Genomic DNA, 15,556 nt, shown 5'->3' with positions numbered 1-15,556 from the left:
AATTAGGTCGCAAATTTCCTCATCTGTCATTAGCCAGCGCTATCTTAAACCAGCATTATATAAAAAAATACAACGGAGTCACAGACAGACTACATCATTGTATCTGTAAAACAGATCTCATCTGCTTTACAGATACAACTCAACACGCTAGCGAAGACTATTCGACTTCCAATACCCGCAATTTCATTTTTTTATGTATGTAGTTGGTAATTTATATATGTTTATAAAGGAAACTGTTATTAGATTTTTATCGTCTATTTGGCTGTAAAATCAAAACTTGAAACACTTAAAATTTAAGTTCGCCTATTTACACTTAATGCAATCGATATTATATAAATGTATACACCTCTAACCATTTATTGATATTACATGTAGATATATAATTTTATAAAATCGAAGTGCATCTACTTAAGTCGCTCAGTACGATCAGAAATAGTTTTAAAATACCCCATATCAGCAAAAATCTAATGATACCAGTCAGGAAATGATATATGGAGGAAAAATAATATCATGTGATAAAACATTCGCGTGTCAACTCCCATTTTCAAGGAGTCGTAATTTTAAGTATATAAGCCTCGCCGACCCATTTCCACGGCCCGAACATTCATTATTAACGATACCCGCCTACAGTTTACGCATGTGTTTGTGAGCGATTGTATATATACATATAAAGTATAATAAGTGTTTGGCAGAAAACCGAGAAAAACGCTTTTCTTCGCATCGGTCGCGGTTTTCGATACGCCTAGCCCTTCACAATAGATCTGGACCTGTTTTTGTCGTTCGTGGATTTATTTCGAGTCCTCTTTCGAGACCTACCCCTAAAAAATAATCAATGAGAGATTTTTCAATTATTTCACTCCCATTGTTCGTTTTAAAAACGAACCACTCGCACACCCACAGCGTTTAGTTAATAAATACGTCCTTTAAGCTTGAGCGAAGAAAATGAAAAAAAATATGTAGATGTACGGTGACAAATATTAATGTATATCTATAACAGCAATCCCTACTGCGCGTTTTTGCGATCCGAAACCACCTAAATCGTAATGAAAATTTTTTGGGCCGCCACCACCTAACAGTAATACAAAAAGGTTATTTTATATGATCGTTTTTAGAGCTCCCAATTTACGCATGGGATAGATGGATTCTGATTGCGAATTTGTACTTACGAATTACGACTTTCTACTTAGTTTAACAAATATTTTTAAAACCTTTCACGTGGAAAGAAAAAAATAATTGTTGAATTAGGTAATGAAAGCTACTTTTTTCATGACAAAAAACAGATCGTTCCTGTTTTTTAATGTTGAAGGAAAGTTGAGTTCAACTTCAATTAGAAATATTTGATCACATTGCCAAATCTAAAATCAAATCATTACAAAATATTTTTTTTTTTATAAATTATTTATTTTCATTAAAGATTTTTTTTAAACGCATTGTAAGATTACTATATTTTCTAGATCGCTCTGAATTCTATTGAAGTATGAATAAAATCGTAATACAATATATGTACATTTTTTATTGGCTAATTTGTAATTGTTATATATTATTTTAATAATTGAATAAAATAAAATTCGAAAGGAAGTGAACATTTTATATACCCATAATTTCGACGACTCATCAATACTCGTCAACGCGTAAAAATCGTCAATTTTATGTTCATTTAAGCGCGTCATTCGTATTATCTTCATTTACGAAATTATCAAATCGGACACGTTTATACCAATTTTATTTCGAAATTGTAATACGCAGATTTTTTAATATGACGTCAATTGAGTAAAAAGCTTTAAATATACATATTTATACTTGTTGGTTTGTTTATTAATATTTTATAAGGTCAATTCCAAGATTTTTTCGGTTACCTTTAACATTACCTTTCAAACACTTTGAGCTTAATAATGATTCCCTCGAGCATAGTTTAAATCTCAAACCACAGAAAATATCAAACATTCATAAAAGTGCAACGAACTAGAGATCTTGTAATCAAAATGCATCTTGATTCTCTCTCCAACTTCATACTCTATAGATATATTATTTAAAACGCTAACTGTAACAAATATATTTTTTTACTATTCATGGTATATATGTATGTAAATACCCCACTTCTTACTAATATCAACTTTAACCAATACGTCGTAAGGAGTAAAAATATTACATGATAAATAAAATACAGCGCTACAAATATTTAATGATCGATCTGCGTTAACTTTTCATGTAACCGTATCTTCCAAGGGTCTAATTGATTTCGTCGGAAACGGGAAAAGGCAATTCGGAACACTCGAAAACTTGTAAAAAGGTAAGGCGGCTATAAACTGTTACGTAAACGGATCTTTCGAAAGTCTGAAGCCTTACAAAAGCATTCAACGTATATTATGTAATTGGCTAGTTAGTAGCAATCGTAGAAAATCGTTTTATATTTGTTTACAGTGCTAATGCACGCACGAATATGTTCAATCATCATAATCCATAATAGTAAAAATAAAAAAAATACGTTCTCATTCTTTGAGTCTATAATCTTTAACGGAGCTCCGATATATGACACGCAATTAATTCCAAAAATAGTAAGAGTTAATAAAAAATATTATTTTTATGTATTCAGCTAATCTCTTTCAAAGTTACGACTTAATATGGATATCATTAGTGCTTTAATCTAATTTTCTCCATAAAGATAAACTCAACATCCTGCGCAAATAATTCTGTCCCTTTAACGTTCGCAGCTCGCAATTCAAACAATTTACCGCCAGAAAAACGCAAAACGTAAAAAAACTCTAACCTTTTTAACTTTTGCGCCAGTTTTTAACAAAAAAGTTATTTTTGAACCCCCGTACCTTATATACATTATTAACGTTATATTATTCCTAGATTTAAATTCAATACAAATACAGTTAAAAATAATAATATTTAAATTTATTTATATGCGCTCTTTTTAAACGCAAAGAATAGATAATATTATTATAGTATAATATGTTTGGATATACTTATTGAAAACAAGTTTAAAATATAGCAAATAAAAATAAAATATTTTCTAAGAATGTATCACTTTCCCCATATTTAAGTATAAATTATTCCAATAATATCGAACGTGCTTACAAACATGTATTTTACTTTAAAACAGGCTAAAGGAGTATAATTCAAAATGTTTTCAACTTAATGAATTTTGACAAAAGAGATATTAATTCGGCTTTCCTAATAGAGTATGAGTTTATGAATAGAATCATCACAAATGCGGATATAATATAGTTAATAGTATATATTATATATAATATTATATTGTAATATATATCAGATGTTGTCGTAATAACGCAATTAAAAGCCAACGCTTTATACGATGTTTAAATATAGTGAAACGTGAGAAAATTGTAAAGCAGGGCCAGCATAACAGTATAAAACTTTATATAAATGTCTTAAATAATTTAAGGGTTGCAGGGCTTATTACGTCAGAATATTCAACGAAATTTCTAAAACGATTTGAAGGTCTCTTATTTAAAGATTGTAGCAAAAATTAATGGCTTATTGGTTTATTGTCACTGGATTAGAAAAAATAACACTTTTCGCCAATTAAATAATCGGATACAGAGTTTTACATTTTTCAATGTTTTTTCGAGAAATGAGAAATTGATCAAAATTCTCTAGAGTTCTCAAATAATTTGGGCATATGACAATACATATTTAATATACAGTACCTATTATTTTATTATTACAATATATCTTTTAACTAATTACACTTACAACAATTTGAGTAAATATTTATGCACGTAAATTAAATTATAGTTTATATTTAAAATACAAACCCGAAAAATGGTACATTTTTTTTATACATACTCGATATTCTTTATGATCTGAAATAGCTCATAATTAGAGCATTTTCAATATCTAAAATGTACGACCTAACTGAATTTTAATTAATCATCACGATATTTATCTGCGAGATTAAGAAAATGATGGTAACATGTGATAAGCGATCGGTATTTTAATTATATGATAATCGCTAATTTCGATCTCCAATACACGATAAAAATATAAAAACACTGAGGTCCATATGGGATACGTACTTAGGCTTTTAAGATCTTATACTACTCGCCTACTGGTTGCATTCGAGTTTATAAGTATAAGATATAATCATTATTTTGACAGAAATATCACTTTCCAGCATATAATATTTTCCGTACTATGCAAAAAATTACAAAATCTCATCTTATGATTTATATTGGGTTTACATGAAAACATTGATTCTGGTTTAATTTAACCGGCAAACGAATCCTTGTTAAATACCTAATAATTTAATTGTTCCTAAGACATTGATCTTTGCATCCTTATTTTTTTATTGAGCAACTAATGTTTATGGAAATCGAAACGAAATGTCTGCTAATCATATTTTCTAGAGTAGGTCATAAAACCGTTAATCAGAAATCTCTGTCCCTTGTTCGACTACCTGCTCTGAATCTAGCTATAAATTTATCAGAAAAAAATTGCTACGGTTATAAGCCAACGTAAATATTCGTATAAAATTACTTTTTCGCTCTTTTTTTTTAAAAAAGATTAATGTTTTTCTCGTGGTTAATTTTATGTTGTAATATTGAGAGCGAAGCAGCAACAACTTTATGTTCTAACAAATTTAACAAATCACATCGTCTATAATCAAATTTTAGAGAATAATATATAACTGTAAACGAAATTTACATTTTATATACCTATTAGTATATGTATGATACATATATAATACATTGGAACCACGGATTGTGTGTAACTTGGTTTACGAGTGTTTCGAAATACAAGCAATTTTGACTTGATAAACTAGCGATTTCTTGCAGTACCAGCAGTAAGTATTGCGTCACTTTCTCCTTTTATAAAATAATTTGCCACTCAAAATATTTCCACATCGAATGCTGCTTAAGATCATCGATAAAGCATGGGGTGATATTACAAAGAGAATCCCCAATTATAATTGGAGAAAACTGTGACCTAATTGCGTTGACGGGTTTGAACATAAACGAGAGACGGCAATATTCAATAAAATTGTGTCCTTGGATTGGTGGTGAATTAAGACGATATTTAAGAGTTAGTGGCGGAACGCCAGAAGCTGAGCACCGAAGAACTAATAAATCTGAATCGCAAGAAACAGTACGAGGCTACAGAGGAGATCTCGCCTGAGAAGAAGGGGGGGAAAGGCTACAAAACTCCTCGCTACAGATAAGATTAGGTATATCTATAAAATGTGGGAAACCGTGAAAATTTTTCGATAGAAAGGATCACCTGATTAAGACTAACGGTGCGAGCCATGAATCTATTATCGCTAAATCCTTAAAAGGATGCAAACGCATCACTGGATAGGTTCCTAGTTAAAGTTCCACAAAAAAAAAGATTTCAGTGACAGACAGCAGTGATTCTAACATGAATTAATAATAAATTTAAATAATTAAAATATACATGTATTTTTAATTAATCATTTTTAGAGCAAATCAAACTAAGTTTCTATTATTTCTTATGGGAAAACTTGCTTTGATAGACGAGTGTTTTTAAATATGAGCATGTTTTCGGAGGTTCTATTGTACAACACATATAACATATTTATATCATGTTTGAGTCTATAAATAAAAATATCCAAATATTCGCGTATCAATTCAAGTACGTATCAATTCTATAATCAAAATTAAGTACTAATTAAATTCAAAATATATTGTATACAAATATAAATAATTTATGTGTTTCTTAATAATTTTCCATTTACAAATTTTGTATGATTTGGTTTGATTTATTAACCGCCATGGTATATATTTTTAAACTGTGCCTACAGTATCCAATTTCGGTATGGCAAGTTGGTTGGCAACGGCATAATCAAACCCTCATACACTCAGAACAAAAATAAACCTCCTTTGTAATATTGACGAGAATCGATCGATTTGCCCACCGTCTTATGAAATATTCAGTTTTTGGCTTATTCTACCGTTCAGTCGTGAAACTTGGCACGAGTGTGTAAGTAAGAAATCGTTAATAAGTAAAAGGGCTTTGCGATTCGGATGTGTTGCGACAAAGTTGACATTAGTTCCCGGCGGGGTTTAGCGGGCGCCCTCGAATTAGTAACGCGGCCTAAGATTTTAGGTCGTAAATTACGAGCACGCCTAGGACGAACAGAAATTTCTGGGATGTTATCACCTAGGCCTTGTCGGGGGATTTACGAAGGAACCTCACTTCGTTTGGACCTTGGCCAGAGGGCGCGAGCTTGTAATTCGCGGGATCGCAGCTTAATCCTTTTTGAAGGCCTGTATGTTGTGTTTGCTTGACCTTTCTTACGCGATATTGAGTATTATAATTGAATCAAATTTGCCTAAATTATTTGGAGATTTATTACTATAAATTTAAAACTATCATAAGAACTAAAAACTACCACGAGATGATACCAATATTAACATGTTCAAATATTTGTAATTTATACTAATCACTAATTAATAAAATAGTTGTTTAGCTTGACAATTTATTTTAAGAAATACATAATATTAGACATAGAGCAAATACTAAAATTAAGAAGAAATGTTATTTTAGTATTACTATAAACGTCTGTGAGGGCAATGCTGAGAAAATGTAGCAGTTGTGCAACATAAATAATCCTACGGGTCAGGGTGGGATTTTCTTTGATCGTCACCCAAATGCCCCCGAGACCCAAGAACCTACTTAATTTAATTGTTAACACTGCTTGGGATCGGCGCCGTTACCAACTTTTCTCTTTTTCAATTTAAAGTTACACTTTAAACGACCTTAGCGTCAGTAACGACTGTCCCAGATTTTTCTTACTATTTTGGTTTGCGAAATAGACCGCTTTTTCCAATGAAATATATAAAACCGTTTTCAGTTTTAATGCATATTTGCTGATTTAGTATTATAATACTCGGCGCAAAAGTCGAACACCTATAGTAATATATTAATTTAATACCGTGCGCAAAGAATTATATCGTTTTATATGAAATTTATTATAGTTACGTTTCCAATAATATTTTATTCAATTTATATCGGTTTTTAGAATATTTGCTTTTTATGAATTTTAATACTATAGCATTTACGTTCCAGGAAATAATACGATGCTTTATCTGAAGCCAATATTATTTCAATGTGTTTTTTTATTCGTATCGATAAAAAAGATCGAATATAAAAATAAAATGTTAAAAATGTCTGTTTTGCAGGATTTTTGAATGTATGATTTATTTACAAAGAGCTTTTTTCCGCGTGCTTTCGCATTCGCACTTTTGGAACTTTTGTCGAGCAAGTTTGGCAATTCTCGCGGAGGCTTTCTCGCTTATTGTTTCAATTTTAGTGTTCCGCATTTAAACGTTTCTCCATTTTGTATACTGCCAATGAAAGTGTTCAAATCGTACTTTAAAAGTGGAACAACATTACTTCAGTCACCATATAAAAAATTGTATTTCTCTTCGATTTCCACTATTTAATAACTCAAACTTGAAATTTTAATGCAAATAATTTTACTTTTACATAATATTAATGTTAAGTTCAAAACAGCTAAAAGCAAATATATAATATAACATTTACTTTAATCATAGAATAGGTCGTAAGAGATCATTTAATTTTTTAAACTTAAAGCTGTAAATAGTGTCTTAAAATATTACTACGACCGATATATTTAGTTTATATGAATTTCTATCTGATAACATGTTAATCATTATTATTTATTATTTAATTATATTATTAAAATTAATGTAATATAATATTAACATGTGCGATTTTATTTCCACAGTTTAAATTACATGTGAATTTTCAATATTCATATGTTAAAATACTTGGCTATAAATAGAAGGGATACCTATTGTTATCATGTGGTTTCATTGTTTCCGCCAAATGTTAATCGTACATTTCACATGTTACATTTCAATGGCCGTCAATCTCTGAAAGGTTTCGATTTAGCAATCAAGTGTTATGAACAACTGGCGTTTCAAAAAAATATAAGAGAAATAAAAACGTTCAATCTCTACTTATATTTTCGCAAATATACGAGAAATATTCGGAAAATAAAAATACAAGGATGATAAAATCAAGGCCATTTTTAATCAGTCGGTAACACTGCCTTTTCAGCTCATCAGTATGACATTACAAGTAACTTACCAATAATGAGTTTTTTTTCTGTTTATGTTGTGAATATAAATCGAGAAGCTGACGATTTAATATAAAATATCTATAAGATATTTCAAATGAGAAATTCATCTCATCTCATTAGCTCGAACAGTTACATTTTTAACAAGGAACATAAAATTGATTTACAAGATGAATTGCTGATTCGGTAGTGAACCTCTCATATAAATGACAATGTGCTTTTTTTTGATAGGAAAATGTTCACTGATTTATCTGCTATTTGAAATTATATCCACATTTTCAATTAGCGTAATTTCGTAATTTTTCATATATCGACTTTCGTCAATATATGAAAAATTACGAAAATTACTATACATAAAAATAAAAACGAAGCAATTATAGGGCATTATAGGCCAGTGTTGATTTTATCAGAATCAGTCAAAGTATTAGAAATCACTCTTTATAAGTATGCTGCAAAACATATCGTAGAATAATTGATTATTCAACCGTATGGTTTTTATGTATCGAATCTGATCAATTTTTCCAATTTTGTGACGAAAAATCTCGATATAGATTACTATTTAGCATCAAAAATGTAATTACTTATGTCCTAATTTATCCCTTTTAAGCTAAGCCGATTCATATGCTGTAAACCCTATACTTTAAAACCATTTTACGACACCTTCGCAATATAAACAATCCGACTAATACGTAGTCAATCAAAAAAGTGAAACTTGATAATATTGAACATACAATACATTAGAGAATGACAAGCGGCAAAAGAGCGACACAGAGGGGAACAAGCTTTCTGGTAGATTAACCAATATCCACCCGTAAGGATCTACGCACATCCATTAACTAATTTAACTAATAACACCCCCTCTGCCACCCCCACAGCCATTTTCGGACGCGGATGCAGCAAATAACTAAACAGAGCTGTGGGGTAAGTCAAGTGCTACCCTTGTTAATTAATTAATACGTATAGGGGGTTAAAACATTAAAAGTATTACTCACCGTGTATCTCAAACTTTCTCCTTAACTCCTGGGAAGCAGTGATGTCGAAGGCGAACGTGAAAGGAGCTCCGTTCGTTTCCGAGTCGTAATCCTTTGCCGTCAGATTTTCGATGAGCCCGGGCGGCTCGTTTTCGTACCATATAACTGGTTGAGGCTGTTAAGGTAGAACGTAATAAATTAAATACTGTAAAAAATACACAGTACAAGATTTTTACCACAAAGGAAGAAAAAATGATTTTTAGACTGCCTTGAAAAAATATTACCAAAAAACATTCGACAGTGTGTGTAGTATGTACAATAAATACATAATCACAAATAAAAAAGTAGTAACATTTTTGCGGCATTTTTAACCACAAAATATTATAACTTCAAATAGTTTTTAAACGATAAATTATAGGTGAAAACTAAAGATGTGGCAAAACTGTTATCAATACTAGTAAGAAATACTTACATTGCTCAGGAACGGCGCATTATCGTTGATGTCAATTAAGATAATTATGACTTCTGCAGTAGATCTGAGACAGTTCGGACTGCCATATTCATCCTGTGCCGATACTAAGACTTGCCAAGTTGAAAATCCATTCGGAGGATCTCTGTTTAACGGTTTTATAAGCTTTATACAACCCTCGTTATCAATTGACATCAAGTTTCTCTGATCTTCTTTGACTAGATTGTAAACAATCTTCTGGTCAGCTTTTCTGTTTGGAATGTCGGGATCGTATGCTTCAACTTTGGCTATGCATCCGGACATCATCGTCTCTTCCTGTATGGTTACGTTTGCAGGAATTTCAAATTTTGGAGGATTATCGTTGATGTTGTCGATGATGATTTTGACAGTGGCTACGTCTTCGAACTCTCCGTCGTAAGCTTTGATCGATAGGAGGTATTCGGTTATGTTTTCATAATCCAGCTTGTTCTTGACGCGGATCTTTCCAGTCTTGTTCTCGATGAGGAAGGCGTCGTAAGTGTTGCCGTCAACGATGGTGTACTCCAATTGAGATGCTATAAAATTAAGTCAGCATTGATACATGATCTTTAAATATACATGTTTGGCCATAACAGTGGTTCATTTTTCAATTGTCCACACCTCAACGGTGAGCAGAATGATTAAAGAAAGTAAGACTTGCAGATAAAATTAAAGAGACTGGACACTTGAAGATTGTACGAAGACCATTTGGTTCATTAAGATAAATATAAGTTGCGACTCAAGAATATTGACATTGTTTTATTAGAATCTTTAAATGTGCTGTGTATGTGTGTCGAAAAGTCGATAGATCTAGATGTAATTAATAAAATTATCTTTGTCCATCTGTTTTGGCCAAGTTTTAATAATAATAAATATGAAATACCTGTGTCATTGTCGATGGCTTTGACTTCGGTGACGATCTGGTTCACGTTAGCTGCTTCAGATATGGCTTCGGCAACATATCTAGTTTGCGTAAAATGCGGTTTGTTGTCGTTTTTGTCGGCTATCTCTATCCTGAACACCTGCTGACCCGTGTTGTTCTTGCCAGGTATCAAAGCTGACTCTGAATTGTCGCTGGCTATAACTTTGACGTTATAAAAGTCTTTTTGCTCTCTGTCGAACACGGTCTTGGTCGTGATGTTTCCAGTTATTGAGTCGATTTCAAAGAGGTCTTTATGATCGGCCAACTCGTAGGTGACTTGATTATGCGCAGAAGTGCCGTCGGCGTCAAAAGCACGAACTTGCATCACTGGAGTGCCAGCTGGTTCGTTCTCTAGAACACTTCCGGTTGTCAACTCGGCGAAAACTGGTATATTGTCGTTAACATCTTCCACTTTTACGTGGACCGTAATTTCAGCGGCAAGATTGTATTTATTCTAAAAAAAATAGTATACACATATGTAATATAACTATTGCTAAATTTGATAAAAAGAACTTGGAGAAATTATGTGGCAAGTGAAGTAGAACATCACTGCTTGTCTAGTCTAAAAAAATGCAATATAACTACGAACAAAAAAAACATTTTCGAAGCTAGTTTAATATATTTCTCTAAATCCAAAAAAAGTTGAATATAGTAAAAGATATTTTCTCAGTCCCCTTCATTTATATGACACTCAAACGTATATAAAATTTTACCTGCACTCTAACAGCCAAAGTATAATCCGTAATCTTTTCGTAATCCAAATGGTTTCCGAGCTTAATGTACGCCATATCGCCTTCGGATTCCATCACAAAAGTGCTGCGTTTATTGGTCTGCTCCGTTTGTCCGTTTACCAGCTCAAAAAGAAGCTCACCCTCGTCTGGTATGTGCGAGCTAGAAATAAAGATAACTCAGACGATCGTACAAAGTGATTTAAAATAATAAATTGATTTGTAATAGATTTTTTTTGTAATTAATTCAACATCATTGCTACTGACCGAATGGAACATAATCAAAACACTTTTATATAAACGGACTTTTACTTACATGTATTGTATACAATGACATATACTATTGATAGTGTATGGATTTGTTTTCAAAGGTATATAATATATCATTTACGCATTGAAAGGGTAAGTGTAAATATAGAAGTGTTCGTTTAAAAGATACGCGTTTCAAAGTTATTTATGGTATAGTTGTGAAATAGTATTAAATATTTTAACCACCTTTCGTTCAATAATCGATTGAACGAAACATGTCAGACACGGTCAATTGGGCGACGGCGATTGGACGACGGACAAATGGGCGATGGTCATGTGGGCGATACAATACAAATGCAATACAAATAAATTTGCAATAAAAATCTTATTTTTATCGTTTTATATAGTAACATGGCCCTATTATTAAATAATTAATTAACATGATTTACTAAATATTAAAATATATACATACATATACGCACACACGAAATTATTACTAATAATTTTTAGAAAAGACTTAAAAGATAAAAAAAAACATACGGTCTGGAACAATATATATTTTTACTAAATCATAAAATATTTGTTTGATTTTTTTATTCAAGAACTTGTGAACCAACATCGTAAAACATTTTAGCTTAAGCTAGTAATTTTAGCATCACTACTGATAAATGATTATCGTTGATTTTGCCCTTTAAGCAATATTCTTTTTATGTTTTGAGCCTATAAAATTACTGTGAGAACAAACTTTCGAAATTTCCATAAATTGCATAATTGAGTTAATAATGTCAAAATAAAATTGTTTTTCATTTATTATACTTTTTCGTTTTAGTGTATATTTTACTAATATTTACAATAAAGCTAAGCGTGCAAGATTTTTAAATTTCTGTCGCCCATATGATCGTCGCCCAATTGTCGCGTACCGAAACATGTGTGTGAAAATAATTAGATTAGATATATTGATGACATTAAGCGTAAAACTGAAAATTATATGATGCCACTTTAATACATATGTTACGAAAATCTCACATCCCCAAAAAAACTGTCTCAAAAAAATTTCTTATATAACCTCATTGTCACTGAAAGCAACACTAGTTTTCAATGCATGGTTTAAAAGCAAACCATGCGGTTTTATCGAATAAATTTAAAATTAAAAAGATCAACGAGTTAAGAAAAAATCGACAATTATTATTTTTGCAATAATATTATTTTAATCGCTGCATAGCAAAAATGTTTAAGAGCGACTTCCATATTCGCCTTTGATATTAAATAACTATTGAAAAAAATTCTAAATTTAAGAAAATACTAATAATATATGAAATTAGTAATTCAGATTTACCAAACACAATTTTTTAACTTGTTTATTATTAATAGTATTTTTATATTTTTACGAATATTTTTTAGACGATGTTGTTTATTTTTCTCTCACTGTGCTTGGCGGCAATACGCTTTATATTTGTTTAAACAATGATCGGACACTAACGAGCTTTTCCGTCGCGGAAAAGGAGATTGTGGCGTTTCTGGGATAAGAACCGGAAATAAAACAAACAAGGCACAGCTAAATCGATCGCAATAAAGCCGATATGAAAGTTCGCTTTTGTCTAAACGCGGTCATATCTCAGCAATAAAATCGGTACGGTCAGTGATTTTCAGAGAGGCGCACACAAAATCCTCAGATTTATCTCGCGGCAGCGCGATACGACATAAAACCGATCCTGACAAATTTTACTTTGCCCTTTTTCTTGTCAAAAAATAATATGTGTATACTTACACTGCTTGAAGAGTTGCTATGTGAGCGTCAAAGTCCGAGAAGCTCTCCTTCAGGTAAATGGGGCTGGTGGGAAATTCTACAAAAGACGGACTCTTCTTGTTAGACTCTACGACCCTTATGTCTAGCTTGATCGAATTTGTCTTGGGATCTTCGCCTTTGTCGTTGACAATGGCGCTCAATTTAAACTGATACCTTGGTTCTTTCTGTTAAAAATAAACAAAAATATTTCATTTACAAAAGTCATTCCATAATTTAACTAACAATGAATAATCCTTGATTATATATTTTATAATGCCAATACTAGTATTTTATATAATCAGCAACTTCATAAAATTAACGTATATGTATAGCAATATTTTTATATAAATTTTCAATTTAAAAGAATATTTCTTGACTATAATACTAACGATTGAACTTAAAAAACTGTTGCGAAATAACAATGAAAATGTAAAATCCTTGAAATTAATAAAAACAAAGCTTAATAAAGTTTATTTACAATATATTTAAATAAGAATTTTTATGATTGATTTTGCTTATTTTGTATTAAAGCATAGATATATATTTTTTGAACCAGCTTATACTTAAAATGACCTTTTGAGATTTGAGAAAATGATTAGCCATTTAATCACATTTTTATGAAGTATTTCAATATTATATAAGTATAAACTTTGACAAGTTAAACAAGAATTTCAAGATTAACATTACTAAGCTTTAATGCTACATATTAAACCAAATATATACATTTTTAAATATTCATAAAATAACCTTTCAATAATTTCAAGAAATTAAAAATTCATTAATGAAAATATAAATAGAATTTTAGGCTGGAAATTAAAAATAAATTTAAAGAAATTATGAATGATCGATATATAATATTTTTTTATCAAACACAATCGTATACCCTGACGTATTATATTTATACAATAAAAATCTATTGGAATACAATATTTTTAATCAAGGGCATACATATAATACTTACGTCAATTTTTTGCTTCAAAGATATAACACCAGTGTTTCTATCTATTTGAAAATAATTATAATCTGGCGACTGTTTATCTATTTCGTATTCGACAATGGAATTATTGCCATCGTCGATGTCTGTGGCCGATATTCTCATGGCTTCTTTGCTAACTAATAAGTCTTGAGGGATGGATTCAGAATAAGACTGTAATAAAAATACAAAATTAAAACAACAAAAAAATAATATGAAACAACACAAAACACAAAAAATACACTGATTAACACTAAATTAACAAACCTTCCAAACGTCTCCGCGAAAGACCTGAACAAGGTGCATGAACGATTATTTGAATTTATTAGAAAAATATATATATAAATGCTCTAAATATTATTTTACGTTAAAATACATAATCCAAAATATGTATATGAAGCTTATTTATTTGGAATTGTCCTTAACATATTTGTTAACGTCACTATGCATTTAATAAATAAATGAAAGAATTTGTTAAATTCAACATCAAGAGATTTAAATAGACAGATATGAATACATTATCAAATATTATTTGTTCATTATGTCCTTTAATATTTATATCTAAGCATCTATTTTTACTTTACGAATAACCTTCGTAGTTATTCTTTTTTTTCACTAAATATGTCAATGATATGTTTTGATTTAAGGCAGTTTTTCATATAAGAGATGAATATATTTTACAATTAGTGATGGTGCTGGAAATATATAATACGATAAACACTTACCACTTTGTCAAACACTGGCATGTTGTCGTTGATGTCGTCTATGGTTATTTTAATGGTGCAAACGTCGTCGAGTTCCGGAATCCCATTGTCTGTCGCTCTGACTGTAATATAAGCCTCTTTCTCTCTGGCCGGCTCGTCTCTGTCAAATTTCTGCAAAGTTCCCAAAAACCCATTAAAACTTTTTAAACCTCGAACGACACGTGTATAATCGGCTTTTCAATGTGAAAATTTTCTAATGCATTATGCATAACAAACGCGCACACGACGATGTGAAATTGTGCAAAGTTTGCAACTAAATGTTTGATTTGCACATTGACACTATGGTTCTGAAAGTGCGGCCTACAGATACATATATTATGTATGTACATACATAACAAGATATTTCATCACTGTGTACTTTGTAAAGTTTTGATGCATGAAATCAGTACATAATGTGCATTTACACCATATTAGCTTTATTATGATATACTAGCTATATGAACTATGTATATAATTCGATACAGGCAGAGGAAAAGTAAGGTGGGAAGATTATTCGCGGTACTATAATGCAACTAAGCAACATTTTAAATACAAAGCATTGAATATAATATCTAAAGTCAACAATTAAATAATAAAATTTATTC

At 30.8% G+C, this 15,556-nt stretch overlaps 1 protein-coding gene across 2 annotated transcripts in view; it reads right to left on the bottom strand.

The window, feature by feature from the left end:
• shg (DE-cadherin) overlaps positions 1-15,556 on the bottom strand; it is a 356,238-nt gene that overhangs the window by 23,148 nt on the left and 317,534 nt on the right. For both annotated transcript variants that reach the window (XM_088191473.1, XM_088191474.1), the window contains exons 5-11: positions 14,934-15,083; positions 14,197-14,382; positions 13,218-13,420; positions 11,186-11,363; positions 10,434-10,926; positions 9,536-10,086; positions 9,085-9,238 (exon numbers count right to left, since the gene is read on the bottom strand). In XM_088191473.1, coding sequence (XP_088047599.1) covers positions 9,085-9,238; positions 9,536-10,086; positions 10,434-10,926; positions 11,186-11,363; positions 13,218-13,420; positions 14,197-14,382; positions 14,934-15,083 — 1,915 coding nt within the window. The remainder of the gene's footprint in view (positions 1-9,084; positions 9,239-9,535; positions 10,087-10,433; positions 10,927-11,185; positions 11,364-13,217; positions 13,421-14,196; positions 14,383-14,933; positions 15,084-15,556) is intronic.

Source organism: Plectrocnemia conspersa, unplaced genomic scaffold, assembly GCF_051122295.1.
Source record: "Plectrocnemia conspersa isolate PC_06_02 unplaced genomic scaffold, ASM5112229v1 ptg000009l, whole genome shotgun sequence".
Taxonomy (NCBI): domain Eukaryota; kingdom Metazoa; phylum Arthropoda; class Insecta; order Trichoptera; family Polycentropodidae; genus Plectrocnemia; species Plectrocnemia conspersa.
The sequence above is the reverse complement of the archived record's forward strand: the minus strand, read 5'-3'. Positions and strand labels throughout refer to the sequence as shown.